Below are 14,655 nucleotides of genomic sequence, written 5' to 3' on the forward strand. Positions count from 1 at the left end.
GAAGTTACCACTGTTGTACGACCTAAGCTGCCTGATCAGGGTTGAGAATCCCGAAACTCCCGCCAATGGCTGGCAGAGAATGCAGCCGAGGCAAAACCATGGGGAGAGGGAACTGCTGGCTTGCTTCTCCCTCTCCATCTGCTGTCTCTGCCCTGTGCCCTCATAACTCACAGGGACAATTAGCCACTATAGCGGGTGGGGGGGGGGATACATGAGAAGAACGGCCAGCCATCTCTGGGAGAGCCTCACAATTCTCAGCAGTTACGGTAATGCCTGACTTTTGCACGTGGCTATTTCTGACACAGTTTTTTCAACAGCCTCTCAAACGTTCGCCCCAGAGCGGTCGGTCATCCTGCAGCATCTATAGAGGCCTCTCTGCCTGCTATTTTGACTGACAGGCAAGAGAGGAGTCCCAGTTATATCCTGTATTAATGAATTTATCATCTGGGGGTGAAGCAGATGTCTGTGGCTGTCTGCCAAGTCCCACGAATGTTACTTGTTTGTTTGCGCTCTGCGTGCGCATGTGGACAAAGGCACAGTCTGGTTTTTTCTTCCCTCTCGGGGAATGCAGATATGTGGGGAAATTCTCTCTCCCCCCCCCCCCACCGAACACAGCAAATGAAGTAGGATTGGTGATCCAGTCAGTAAATTGATCAACAAAAGCGTCAGTCATTCTCCTCAATTAGCTAGTGGGCCTGGAAATGTAGGGCGCACTACTGGCTAGGCTATGCCAAATACCTCCCCCTTTGATTGAATTTTGTGAAGGGAAATGGCTTTTCCCCCTTCCCACTTGTATTCCGATGAAGCAAGATTCTTGATTTATTTAGGGCATTTTTCTAAGATCAAAAGGCCCCCGGAGCAGCTTAAAACGGACCCTATTTTCCAGGGACAGCCCCAGATTTACAAAAGCCTCCCTGGTTTCTGATGTGATCCCAGAATGTCCCGCTTTTCCTTAGGGCATCCCTATTTTCTTCAGAGAAATGTTGGAAGGGATGGAGTTATGCAACCTCCGAGCCAAGGAGATAAGTAACTAGACAACCATTAGAAGACATGTGAAGGCAGCCCTGTATAGGGAAGTTTTTTTAAAAAAATGTTTAATGTTTTATTATGTTTGTATATATGCCAGAAGTGGCCCAGAGTGGCTGGGGCAACCAAGTCAGATGGGCAGGTCGGGAATAGTAAAGTTATTATTATTATGGGATAAGGTAAAGGTAAAGGTACCCCTGACCATTAGGTCCAGTCGTGACCGACTCCGGGGTTGCGGCGCTCATCTCGCTCTATTGGCCGAGGGAGCCGGCGTACAGCTTCCAGGTCATGTGGCTAGATGTCAAAGAGGAAAACAACTACCAGACTTTTAGAAGACATCTGAAGGCAGCCCTGTTCAGGGAGGCTTTTAATGTTTAATAGGCTACTGTGTTTTATTTTTCTGTTGGAAGCCGCCCAGAGTGGCTGGGGAAGCCCAGCCAGATGGGCGAGGTATAAATAATAAATTATTATTATTATTATTATTATTATTAATAATAATAATAATAATAATAATAATAATTTATTATTTATACCCCGCCCATCTGGCCGGGTTCCCCCAGCCACTCTGGGCGGCTTCCAAAAAAACAAATTCTAAAATACAGAAATCCATCAAACATTAAAAGCTTCCCTAAACAGGGCTGCCTTGATAATAATAATTATGATTATTATTATTATTATTATGACTAAGCCGCTTTTGGCGAACCAGAGCAGCGCACAGAAACGCCGTTTACCTTCCCGCTGGAGCGGTACCTATTTATCTACTTGCACTTTGACGTGCTTTCGAACTGCTAGGTTGGCAGAAGCAAGGACCGAGCAATGGGAGCTCACCCCGTCGTGGGGATTCGAACTGCCAACCTTCTGATCAGCAAGCCCTAGGCTCTGTGGTTTAACCCACAGCGCCACCCGTGTAGTGATAGGACGTCCCTATTTTCATCGGAGAAATGTTGGAGGCTATGGTGGGGAGGTAGGTTACATTTTGTGGCTTTCCACAGCTGCCAGAATGCCTTGGGCTAGCCCTGATCGCACCTGTTTTGTTATGATTTCTGTCCCCACCGCAATAAACAAATTAAATAACATCCCTGTTGTTTCTCTACACAGCAATGCAGCAGGTCTTGGACAACCTCAGTGACCTCCCCAACTCCATGGGAGCCGGAGACCTGGATCTCATCTTTCTCCGTGGCCTCATGGAGAGTCCAATAGTAAGATCATTGGCTAAGGTACAGTTACATGGGGTAGTTGGGAGAAGGGCAGTTTGCTGCAACAGTTCCTGCGTCTCCAGTTCCACCCACTTCCGCTGCATCGCTTACTTCTCCTTAATCTTGCCTTTAATGCATTTGCCAAATAGATTAGCTGGCAACCTATTGTCTGCTCGCTTTATTTCCCCTTTACCTGGAAGGTATTGCTATACACGATCCGGCCTTCACACTGCACACACATAATACAAATGCGTACACACACACACACACACACACACACACACACACACACACACAACTTCTTCCATGTTTTTTAGCTGAATGGGTCCCATGTGGTGTGACAGAATGGATGATGGTGTCTTGCCAAGTGCAAGGCGGTTCTTTTAAAATGAGATTCAGAAGTAATACAAAACACAAGTGAGTGAGAAGATTAAAGATTCTATTCTAAACAGGTTACGACACGTCCAGATAAATGAATGATTTAAAAAGGATAAGAAAAGAGGGATTTGCTCACGAAATCTCAAAATTCCAAAGGGAAATAATAGAATGTGATATTAAAGTGCTATCAGGAATGTACAACTTGTCGTTGGAATGGGAAACTCAAGATTAAGAGGTCAAATGGGTAACGATAACATGGGCTAAAGATATGGGACGTATTATCCAAATGTCAGATTGGGAAAAATTATGGAGAAACCACCTGAAATTTATGGCCTGTCAACTGATGCGGGTGGCCCTGTGGGTTAAACCACAGAGGCTAGGGCTTGCTGATCAGAAGGTTGGCAGTTCGACTCCCCGCGACGGGGTGAGCTCCCGTTGCTCGGTCCCTGCTCCTGCCAACCTAGCAGTTCGAAAGCACGTCAAAGTGCAAGTAGATAAATAGGTACTGCTACAGCGGGAAGGTAAACGGCGTTTCCATGCGCTGCTCTGGTTTGCCAGAAGCGGCTTAGTCATGCTGGCCCACATGACCCGGAAGCTGTACGCCGGCTCCCTCGGCCAGTAAAGCGAGATGAGTGCTGCAATCCCAGAGTTGTCCGTGACTGGGCCTAATGGTCAGGGGTCCCTTTACCTTTACACTGATAAAAGAAAATGATGTATAGGTGGTACTTAACACCAGTCAAGTTATCGCAAATGTATAGATCAGAAGATAAGAAATGCTGGAAATGTAAGGAAGTAGAAGGAACATTTTATCATATGTGGTGCCAATGTAAAGGTATAATTTTTGAGGGGGAAATGATATATACATACCAAGCAAGCACTTCAACCTGCAACTTGGAAGCCTTCAAGAAGTGGTGAAGTGACTCCACCAGGTATTCTCAGTTTGCACGGCCCCATGGCCGTCAGTCCATGCACGAGCTTCTCTCTAAAACTCTGCCCACAACCACCCGATTTATAGATAGCTAACCTGTGTGGTTTGCCCGTCTGGCTGCTCTGTGCAGATCCCTAGCTCTCTGCAGATTATCATTAGCCACCCTCTCCCAATGCCTCACTTTCTCCAAACAATGTCCAGCATCAAAGAAGGTACCTAGCCCTATCACCGCGAGTGTCTCTCTGGGTAGTTTTTCAAATAACAAATCTCTTAAGCATACCTGCCAAGTTCCGGCCTGAGAAATAAGGGACTGGACCGGAAGAAGCAGACCGGAAGTAGCGCTGCTGCCATTTTGGAACTGGGCAGAGCATGCTCAGAAGCGACTTTTGATGCTGCTCTGCCCTGTTCCAAAATGGCCGTCGCAACAGAAGTCGCGCTGCAGCCATTTTGGAACTGGGCAGAGCAGCATCAAAAGTCGCTTCTGAGCATGCTCCGCCCAGTTCCAAAATGGCCACCGCGCCAGAATAAACCGGGAAAAAACAAAAAAAATCCGTTTTTTCGGCTGGGGACAGCAGGAAAAACGGGGGTTTCCCGGGGAATACGGGAGACTTGGCAGCTATGCTCTTAAGTTGTCCAGCTGTCTAACACTGTCAAGTACTAACTACCATTGCATGCTCTCCATCATTTGGGCCGGCATTTTTGTTTGTTTTAAAAGCCATTGCATATCACCTGGAGACTTTTGCCTGATTCCCCGCTGCTAAGTAGCTTTGTGTATTATTTTCTCTCCTCTGCTTGTTCATATTCTTTGTTTTTGTTGTTGTTTATTGATCAAACTTATTGATTTTGCTGCAAGCTGCCTCAAGCTGAGGCAGAAAGGCCCGGTTATAAATAGGTTTTTCATTTAAGTGTTTTTGTAAGAAAAAATGTTACAAACAAGGTGTAACACAGTTAGGATAAACTGGGGGGGGGAGAGCCAATGCTAGTCTTGCTCAAGAGTAGATCCATTATAGCTAATGGGCATGACTAACATTTTAATTTGTCTACTCTGTGTAGGACTTACCGTATTTTTCTGTGCATAAGACACCCCCATGTATAAGACGGACCCCTATTTTTTGAGCCCAAAATTAAGAAATAATTAATTGCAACATTTCGTGTATAAGACGACCTCCAATTTTAAACTTAAAAAATTTGGGGGGAAATGTACTCTTATACATGGAAAAATACAGTAATTGAATAGAGCCCAAACATGTTTCCTGCCAGTTTTAGAATGAGCTTTCAACTCTTGTTTAGCATAGGGTGGGATACTACCCCACAATTCTGTTATTCCAAAAATGTATAAATAATGCCCACATTTCAAGAAATTTGCTTTCTTGAATATTTATTCCAGCTGTTTGCTTGGTGTGCCAGTTCAAATACCAATGCTGACTCCCATGTGTTTTTTCTTAACTACTCTGGGATGAAAAGTGGGTTTTAATTTTTCTATTATAAAATGTTTTTATTTACTTTTTCTTATTTAAAATATTTATGGATCACCCTTCAGTGGGGCTTCTCCAAAAGAAGATAATAACCATCTTATTAGTAGACATAATTAGCCATAATCTGAGTGTGGTTTTTTGTTTGAAGCTCAATAATACAATTTGTGTATTTGCTATCTGTCCTGCCTGCACAATTGCTAGTATCAACCAATAAATTATTGTCAAAACCTGTCAGGCATCAAACAATGAAATGCAGTGTAGCTGGATGTCAAAAGCAGCGGTCAAATATTCATCCACTTAGAGAATAGCGGCAGAGTATTTTATGCGGGTGGCGCTGTGGGTTAAACCACAGAGCTTAGTGCTTGCCGATCAGAAGGTCTGTGGTTCGAATCCCCGCGACGGGGTGAGCTCCCGTTGTCGGTCCCAGCTCCTGCCAACCTAGCAGTTCGAAAGCACGTCAAAGTGCAAGTAGATAAATAGGTACCGCTACAGCGGGAAGGTAAACGGCGTTTCCGTGTGCTGCTCTGGTTTGCCAGAAGCGGCTTTGTCATGCTGGCCACATGACCCGGAAGCTGTATGCCGGCTCCCTCGGCCAATAAAGCGAGATAAGCGCCGCAACCCCAGAGTCGGTCACGACTGGACCTAATAGTCAGGGGTCCCTTTAACTTTATTTGACACAAGCATTCACTAGTTTGAATTTGGAGGGGATGATTCTGCACCTACTGAGCATGCTTATTCCTCCTCATTGGGCTGTTTTGGGTACTTCTGCAAATCTTGGAAGTCCCCCCACACCCATTGATCTGTCCCTCTTGTGCTTGGATGGCACTGTTTTAGCTGCACAAGAATGCACACTTGAAGAAGGAGTTCCCTGTTAGAATATGGGATACCATGGAAATTGCTTGATGAACTGGCAAGGGCTTATATATCCATAATGGGAACGGGTGGGGCTGTGGTCTAAAGCACTGAGCCTCTTGGGCTTGCCAATTGGAAGGTCGGTGGTTCAAATCCCTGCAATGGGGTAAACTCCCATTGCTCTGTCCCAGCTCTTGCCAACCTAGCAGTTTGAAAGCACACCAGTGCAAGTAGATAAATAGGCACCATTGCGACGGGAAGGTAAACAGTGTTTCCGTGCGCTCTGGTTTCCGTTCTGTTGCACCGGAAGCAGTTTAGTCATGTTGGCCACATGACCCGGAAAGCTGTCTGTGGACAAATGCTGGCTTCCTTGGCCTGAAAGCGAGATGAGCGCCACAACCCCAGAGTCGCCTTTGACTGGACTTATCCGTCCAGGGGTCCTTTACCTTTTTACCTTCATATAGAATCATATAATTGTAGAGTTGGAAGGGTACCACAAGGATCCTCTAGTCCAGGGATGTCCAACACATCAATCGTGATCTACTGGTCGATACATGTGAGGTTTTTGTAGATCGCGGTCGATCGCTGGCCCCCTTCCGGCCCCGGCCCCTCTCCTTGTGCCGGCCTCTATTGTTGCAGAAGGGAAGCTGGAGCTTAGAAACGGAGGCTGTTATCTGGCCAGAGAGCCAGTGTGGTGTAGTGGTTAAGAGCGCTAGACTCGTAATCTGGGGAACCGGGTTCGCGTCTCCGCTCCTCCACATGCAGCTGCTGGGTGACCTTGGGCTAGTCACACTTCTTTGAAGTCTCTCAGCCCCACTCACCTCACAGGGTGTCTGTTGTGGGGGAGGAGGGGAAAGGAGATTGTTAGCCGCTTTGAGACTCCTTCGGGTAGTGATAAAGCGGGATATCAAATCCAAACTCCTCCTCCTCCTCCTCCTCCTCCGGCTAGTGGCTGCTTCTGTCCCTCCCCCAAAAGGGGGGCTTTCCCCCTCCCTCAGAAGAGCTGCAAGAAAGTCACGAAACCCCCCTCCCCCCAAAAAGGTCAACAACTTTGGCCTAAACTCCTAAAACGGGGGTATATCACTGCCAGATTTTAATTTTGAAAGTTGACCACCCCCGGCTTTCGTCCAACCCCCTGCAACGCAGGAATCATTTGCCCAATGTGGGGCTTGAATCTGCAGCCCTGAGATTAATGTCATGCCCCAGGAAGCCATGTGTAAGCCGGAGGATTCTAAAAGTTCCCCCAGCGACAGGCAGAGGAAGATGGGGGTGGGGGAAAATGCTCACAGTTGCGGGTACACATGCACTCTCAGATACAGGAATCCCTGGCCATCTTTCCGTTGTTTACCTCTGCTTATCTTTCTTCTGGCTGCTAATTGTCCCTCATTCTCTCCACCGCAGCCACTAGGGAAAATTAGCCATTAAAATGAAAGATAATATAAGCAAACAACCCAGAGAGCGCCTGCTCTCAAGTGTGTGCAGTGGTTATTGTCATGGAATTTTAATCAATACCGTGTTTCTCCGAAAATAAGCCATAGTGATAGGCAGTTTAACCTTGTAGGTTAACCTTGTAGGTTAAACTGTACCATACTTAATAAAAAAAGACATCCCCTGAAAATAAGCCACCATGGTTTTTTTTGAGGGAAAATAAATATAAGACGGTGTCTTATTTTTGGAGAAACACGGTATTGATCCAGAGCAGAACTCCAACATATCGTTAGCAGAGTAACAACTTAAACACAATGCAGGATTCCCCCAAAAATTACCAGAGGCAATTAATATTCCATCCAGCAGAGCTTTACCTTCTACTGAAGGCAAATGAGCATAATGGTCACCATACCTGCCAAGTTCCTGTCTGAGAAATAAGGGACCAGACCGGAAGTAGCAGACCAGAAGTAGCGCTGCCGCCATTTTGGAACTGGGCAGAGTATGCTCAGAAGCGACTTTTGATGCTGCTTTGCCCAGTTCCAAAATGGCCGCCGTGCCAGAAGTCACACTGCAGCCATTTTGGAACTGGGCAGAGCTGCATCAAAAGTCGCTTCTGAGCATGCTCCGCCCAGTTCCAAAATGGCCGTCGCGCCAGAATAAACCGGGGGAAAACAAAAAATCCATTTTTTCAGCTGGGAACAGCTGGAAAAACGGGGGTTTCCCGGGGAATACAGGAGACTTGGCAGCTATGATAGTCACAAATCCAATACATTCAGGATTGGCACCGTCCATAAGAAATCCGGTTGCGGAAGACTTAACTTAAACTTACAATACAGTGGTACCTCTAGTTACGAACTTAAGTCGTTCTGGAGGTCCGTTCTTAACCTGAAACTGTTCTTAACTAAAGGTGTGCTTTCGCTAATGGGGCCTCTTGCTGCTGCTGCTGCGCTGCCGGCACATGATTTCCGTTCTCATCCCGGGGCAAAGTTCTCAACTCGAGGTAACTCTTCCAGGTTAGCGGAGTTTGTAACCTGAAGTGTTTGTAACCTGAGGCGTTTGTAACTCGAGGTACCACTGTAACTTATAATAAGTCACTCCAAACCTTAACACTAAGCATACTATGTACAGAACACCACACCAGAAGGAAGAGAGACAAAAGAAAGAAAGAAAGAAAGAAAGAAAGAAAGAAAGAAAGAAAGAAAGAAAGAAAGAAAGGGTGAAACCCAGGCTCCTTCTAGCCTATTATTATAGTCATAATGACCTTGGCAGAAAGAGATAACAGAATCTGTTTAAGCCAGCTGTACTCAGCTTCTCTGAAGGAATAACCCAAATCTCATGAACCTTCTGCTTGTTTTTTTCACACAGAGAAGCTTCCAGAACCCTCTTGAATGAAATAATAATAATAATAATAATAATAATAATAATTAATAATAATAATTAATAATAATTTATTATTTATACCCTGCCCATCTGGCTGGGTTTCCCCAGCCACTCTGGGCGGCTTCCAACAGAAAAATAAAATAAAATAATAAATTAAACATTAAAAGCCTCCCTAAACAGGGCTGCCTTCAGATGTCTTCTAAAAATCTGGTAGCTGTTTTTCATTTTGACATCTGATGGGAGGGTGTTCCACAGGGCAGGTGCCACTACCAAGAAGGCCCTCTCTGCCTGGTTCCCTGCAACTTGGCTTCTTGCAATGAGGGAACCGCCAGAAGGCCCTCAGTACTGGACCTCAGTGTCCAGGCAGAATGATGGGGGTGGGGACGCTCCTTCAGGTATACTGGACCAAATTACAGGGTGAGTCTTTTAAAAGAGGCTCCGTGGAACATGTGTACACTGTATCCACGGGGCCTCTTTTAACGGACTCGCCTTGTAGAATAGGAAAGATCTCTACACATCAGATCAATGCTTTCTGCACTAAGAAATGCGAACTGATCTCTATTATTGTTATTAGCGATGACCATTTTAGGTGTGTCCAAATGACATGTGATCGCCAACCTGTGGGCCCTTTTGGACCCGGAAGAGGGAAGAACGGAGGCAGAATTAAGCACGCTCTGCCGACAGGTGTGGGGGGCCGGGAACAGACCCCTGTGCAAAATGGTTGCCGCCTAGATCATTAATCCAAAGATCACAGGGCGGTTCAGAGCAAACCTGTTTCCGGCTTTAGAATTTTTAGTTTTTAGAGCCGTGTTGCTTTTGAAATGGGGAATACATAAGCAGGATTTGAAACAGATATATTTTATTTCAGCCAAGTTCAGATAATAATGAAATTTAATTTATAATTAAGTAACAACAATTGAAATAGTAATTGAAAATGAAATGGGCAGCATCTCTCTGTCTGAAATGCTGAATTCATTTCTAACCAAGCCAGCTGTAACACATAGTCTCTTGATGGAGGCTTTTGATTGAAGGGGATCGGGGATTGCATGGGGTAGCTACTTAACCCCTTACCTTCCTGCCATTTCCCCCCATGCCCAGTTCAAATATCATCCTTCCTCAGCTAGAGATAAACCAATCTTTCAATTCTCTTGATTTCTTGCTTTTCAAATCTTAATTTCAGTCCTTCGCATTTCCACTTCAGTTTGATTTTTTAAAATGTCCTCATTAAAATCCACCAGCATTTAAGATACACATGATTAATGTGATATACCCATTTCTGTAAAATACATTTGTCTTTGTTTGTATGCTTTCACAGTTCATATGCATTTCTACGCACACTTTACCTCAGTTATATGCATTTTTGCACACATTACTCATTACTCGGCTGGAGAACGGCAAAATTCAGAGAAGTGCATGGGTGCGTTTCAGTTTACATACTGGGAGGGACTTCCCTGTATCCCTTGTCCCTCACTTTCAGGAAACTGCACATTAGGTAGATCTGCATTTAGATGTGAACTGAATCAAATTTCTCTCTCTCCTCTCCTGGCACATCCCTACCCCAAACCGCTTTTCTCCTTGAGGGGTAAAAAGATACAGGGACCACATATCTTCCAGCCGCAGGGTGAAAAAAGAGCTTGGGGAGTGATTTTGAGCAGGGAAATGGCAGGAAGGGTAAGGGTTAAGCGGACCTTCCCTCATGCTGTATTTCTGATACCAATCACTGTATCTGGCAACTTCCCTGCCTTCCACACCCACTTTCCCCCTCGTAGTACCGTAGTAGTAGTAGTAGTAGTAGTAGTAGTAACAATAAATAAATAAATTTTATTATTTATACCCTGCCCATCTGGCTGGGGGAACTCTTGGTGACTCCCAACAGAGCAATAATAACAACAATAATAATAACAACAATAATAATGCAATAAAACATCAAACATTAAAAACTTCCCTAAACAGGGCTATCGTCAGATATTGTAAGAAAACTGTACATCTCCTGTGTCTCCGAAACTGGTATGTTAATGTTTCCTGGATTGGGGGCCAAAATGCATTCTCCCTTCTTGCCTAGCCCCTGTCAAATAGTGGGGTCTAGGCAGGGCCGGCCCTACGGCAAGGCTGGACAGTCGCGCTGGGAAACGGGGCGGGGGGGGCGCCAGAGGGATCTTTGCACCACGGCGCTAGGGCGCCAGATATGCCTAAGGCGGCCCTGGGTCTAGGAAAGTTGCTCTCTCTCTCGAGAGAGCTAGAATCAGGATGTTTTTGTCCCGTTTTTCAGCCAAAGCTACCCAGAAACACCCCACCTCGCTATTTTCCAGTGCTAGCCCTGGATTCCAGAACTGGCTCATATCAAGCTCTCCTTTCACCTCTCCTACTGACTCCAGGCAGGCAACGCTAAGCTTCTGCTTGAGAGCCTAATTATTTTTAGTTCCTTCTCTTTTGTGTCTGCCTCCCTTTGGACAGCCTTTTCCCGAGGCTCCTCCAGAGCCAGCGATTCATCCCCTCTTACAGCAAACTCCCGTCAAAGGCTAGGAGAGGCTCTGATCTTTCTGGCGTTGCTGCTGCTGCTGTGAGCAAGTGGGCTGTGTGTTTGTGTGAGAGCGGCATGTGTGAGTTAATACTTCCAATCCCCTTTGCTTTACACAGCTCACAACACACCCTCTCTTTTCCCCCCAAGCTTACCCTTTTGGCTCTGGAAAGTGCTGATGAGTTTAAATATGAGGCTACATGTTTAAAATTTGGAGAGCTCTATAAACCACACACACACACACACGCTTTTGGTTTAACTTGGGGGGGAGATAGGGCCGTGGGTTTTTCAGCCACCCACATAAATATAACCCCATAGGTCTCTAGCGTGTCCACACTTACCACTGTCGGAAGGACAAAGGGTTGGTTTGTTTACATGTGCCTCTCTAATCCCCCCCTCCTTCACCCTTTTGCCACCCGCCCACCGTGCAGGCTCACGAGCGACTGGAGGAGACGAAGCTGGAAGCCGTGAGGGACAACAATCTGGAGCTGGTCCAGGAGATACTCAAAGACATCACTCGCATTGCTCAGCAAGACAGCACGGCCGCCGAGCTGGCTCGCATCCTCCAGGAGCCTCACTTCCAGGTAGGAGGTAGCTGTATCTCAAGATCTGGGGAGAGAGAAGAAAGTGTCACTGGGATTGTTGAGGCCACATGGACCGCGGAGCCTGGGGCTCGTTGGAAGTGGCCCTGGAAGGAGGACAGACAGTTCACTAAGGGCTCATTTCTCATCAGGAGGTGTTAGCAGGAATCCCATCGTATATCAGCTTTGTCTGTGTGTGACACACACAGAGAGAAAAGTGTAGGGAGAAGTGCCCTTTCGCACGAAAATCCACAGGGACAGTATATTAATAAAGGATCTGTGGATTTGCCCTATTTGGCAGCGGGAGTTGGGGGAAGGGTTCCGACTTGGCGATGGATAAAGCTTTCTGCTTCATGCCAGGCTGACAGGCCTTTGGTCAACAACGTGCAACAGCGAGATGTATTTTATTTTTCCATGTGTATAAGGAAGACATGCTTTATGTCCTCCTTTTTTGCAGAGACACCTGAGGCTTAATGCTGTTGATTTATTTGCTAGTATCCTTATTGCATTTGCACCCGGTCTTTCTTCTGTGTGGGTTGAGTGGTGACACACCAGGACTTCCCAGGTGTTTCCCCACTTAGGAACTGAGCAGATGAATACCTGCTTAGCATCAGCAAATTTGCTGGATCGTGTAACTTCAGACTGCTGATGTATATACAGTGGTGCCTCGCAAGACGAATTTATTTCGTTCCTCAAGTCAATTCATTTTGCGAAAAATTCGTCTTGCGAATCGCGGTTTCCCATAGGAATGCATTGAAATTTCTCTTTTTTGCCCATAGGAACACATTTATTAAATTTCAATGCATTCCTATGGGAAACCGTGATTCGCAAGACGGATTTTTCGCAAAACGAATTTGTCTTGCGAGTCACCATCAGATCGCAAGACGCATTTGTCTTGTGAAAAATTCGTCTTGCAGGGCATTCGTCTTGTGAGGTACCACTGTACGCGAATTATAGATTCTCTGTGCTAATGTTGCCTCTCTGTGTCTATGTCTAAGGTGGCATGAGGGAGGGGTTTAAATGCTTGCAAGGATTTGCCTGTCTTGTTTTAACTGGTAGGTTTATGAATAATAATAATAATAATAATAATAATAATAATAATAATAATATATTTTTACCCACCCATCTGGCTGGGTTTCCCCAGCCACTCTGGACAGCTCCCAGCAGAATATTAAAAACACGATAAAACATGAAACATTAAGAACTTCCCTAAACAGGGCTGCCTTCAATTTTCACAGGAAACTGAAGTAGAAGCTTATTAACAGTGAAAGCTTTATTTATTGCCCTCCCCAGTTAAAAGCTTAAGACAATATTTAAACAGTCTTGGCCCAGTATACCTGAAGGAGCATCTCTACCCCCATTGTTCAGCCCGGACACAGAGGTCCAGCTCCAAGGGCCTTCTGGCGGTTCCCTCACTGCAAGAAGTGAGGTTACAGGGAACCAGGCAGAGGGCCTTCTCGGTAGTGGCTCCCTCCCTGTGGAATGCCCTCCCATCAGATGTCAAGGAAATAAACAACTATCTGACTTTTAGAAGACATCTGACGGCAGTCCTGTTTAGAAGTTTTCAATGTTTGATGTTTTATCGTGTTTTTAACATTCTGTTGGGAGCCGCCCAAATCCAGCAAGATGAGCGGGGTATAACTAATAAATTATTATTATTATTATTATTATTATTATTATTATTATTATTATTATATTTAATAGTCAGGTATCAGAAGCCAAGTTGTAATACAACTTGCTCTTTAGATTCCTCCCCCCTCTCAATGTCATTCAGATGTTGTGATCCCACCTCCCTCTAAAGAGTTCAAGGTGATACACATGGTATTATCTCTGCAATAATCCTGTGGGCTCCGAGAGAATGAATGACCCACAGTTACTCAGTGACCTTCATGGCTAAGTGGGGATTTGAAGCCTGTTCCACTCCCTAGTCTCAGCTTGATAGGCACCTCTACACCTGCTGTACTATATATCTAACCATTGATATATGGCCTAATCGTTCCCCAGGGCTCTGCGCATTTGCGTATGTTCTTGCTGGGCTGAATCTAGCGATTTCGGAAATCACCGTGCAAGAGATCCTATTCTGATCAAGAACATTCCTATATGAATGGATGCCTCTAGGAAAGCCATCAGTGTGCTTTCTGGGGTATCTGAGTGCGCTATTTAGAGAGAAAGGCCTGGAGATCCAGGACCTCGTGCGAAAGACTTGATCCTCATGATCCCCCGTAACAAGGCCCGTTCCCCTCCTCTGTGTTTTACTTAATCTGTCTCTGGTCTCAGCTGAGCGAGTCTTTCTGTTGTCTCCTCTTTCCCACCCCTGCCACGCCCCTTTCTCAGTCCCTCTTGGAAACCCACGATTCCGTTGCCTCCAAGAGCTACGAGACTCCACCACCCAGCCCAGTCCTGGACCCCATGTTCAACAACCAGCCGGTGCCACCAGATGCCGTGCGCATGGTGGGGATTCGTAAGACTGCTGGGGAGCACCTGGTGAGTAAAGTCTTTTCTCACTGTCATTGGCCTCGCCATATTTTAGTTTAAAGGCCAGTGTACTAAGCAGACCTGTAACTAACTAACTAACTAACTAACTAACTAACTAACTAACTAACTAACTAACTAACCAATTAACCAATTAACCAACCAGCCAGCCAACCAGTGCCAGATTTACATACAGTGGTACCTCTACTTACGAATGTTTCTACTTACGAATGGAGCTCCATCCGCCATCTTGGATGCGGTTTAGATAGGATTTTTTCTACTTATGAATTTTTACATAGGGTTGCTTCTACTTACGAATTTTTCCTCTCAAAGCATTCCTATGGGATTCGACTTACAAATGTGCGTTCGGAACGCATTAAATTCGTAAGTAGAGGTACCACTGTATAAGCTAAACAAGCTA

The 14,655-nt window shown here is 45.6% G+C and overlaps 1 protein-coding gene across 2 annotated transcripts in view; it reads left to right on the top strand.

The window, feature by feature from the left end:
* Positions 1 to 2,124: 2,124 nt before the first annotated feature.
* The window catches only part of MPP2 (MAGUK p55 scaffold protein 2), a 34,780-nt gene continuing 22,249 nt past the window's right edge, over positions 2,125 to 14,655 (top strand). The window contains exons 1-3 of one of the 2 annotated variants that reach the window (XM_035135600.2): positions 2,125 to 2,243; positions 11,613 to 11,765; positions 14,097 to 14,246. In XM_035135600.2, the coding sequence (XP_034991491.2) occupies positions 2,127 to 2,243; positions 11,613 to 11,765; positions 14,097 to 14,246 (420 nt within the window). In that variant the 5' untranslated portion in view covers positions 2,125 to 2,126. The remainder of the gene's footprint in view (positions 2,244 to 11,612; positions 11,766 to 14,096; positions 14,247 to 14,655) is intronic. The other variant, XM_035135601.2, reaches the window with a different exon arrangement.

This window comes from Zootoca vivipara, chromosome 13 (assembly GCF_963506605.1).
Source record: "Zootoca vivipara chromosome 13, rZooViv1.1, whole genome shotgun sequence".
NCBI classification, from domain to species: Eukaryota; Metazoa; Chordata; class Lepidosauria; order Squamata; family Lacertidae; genus Zootoca; species Zootoca vivipara.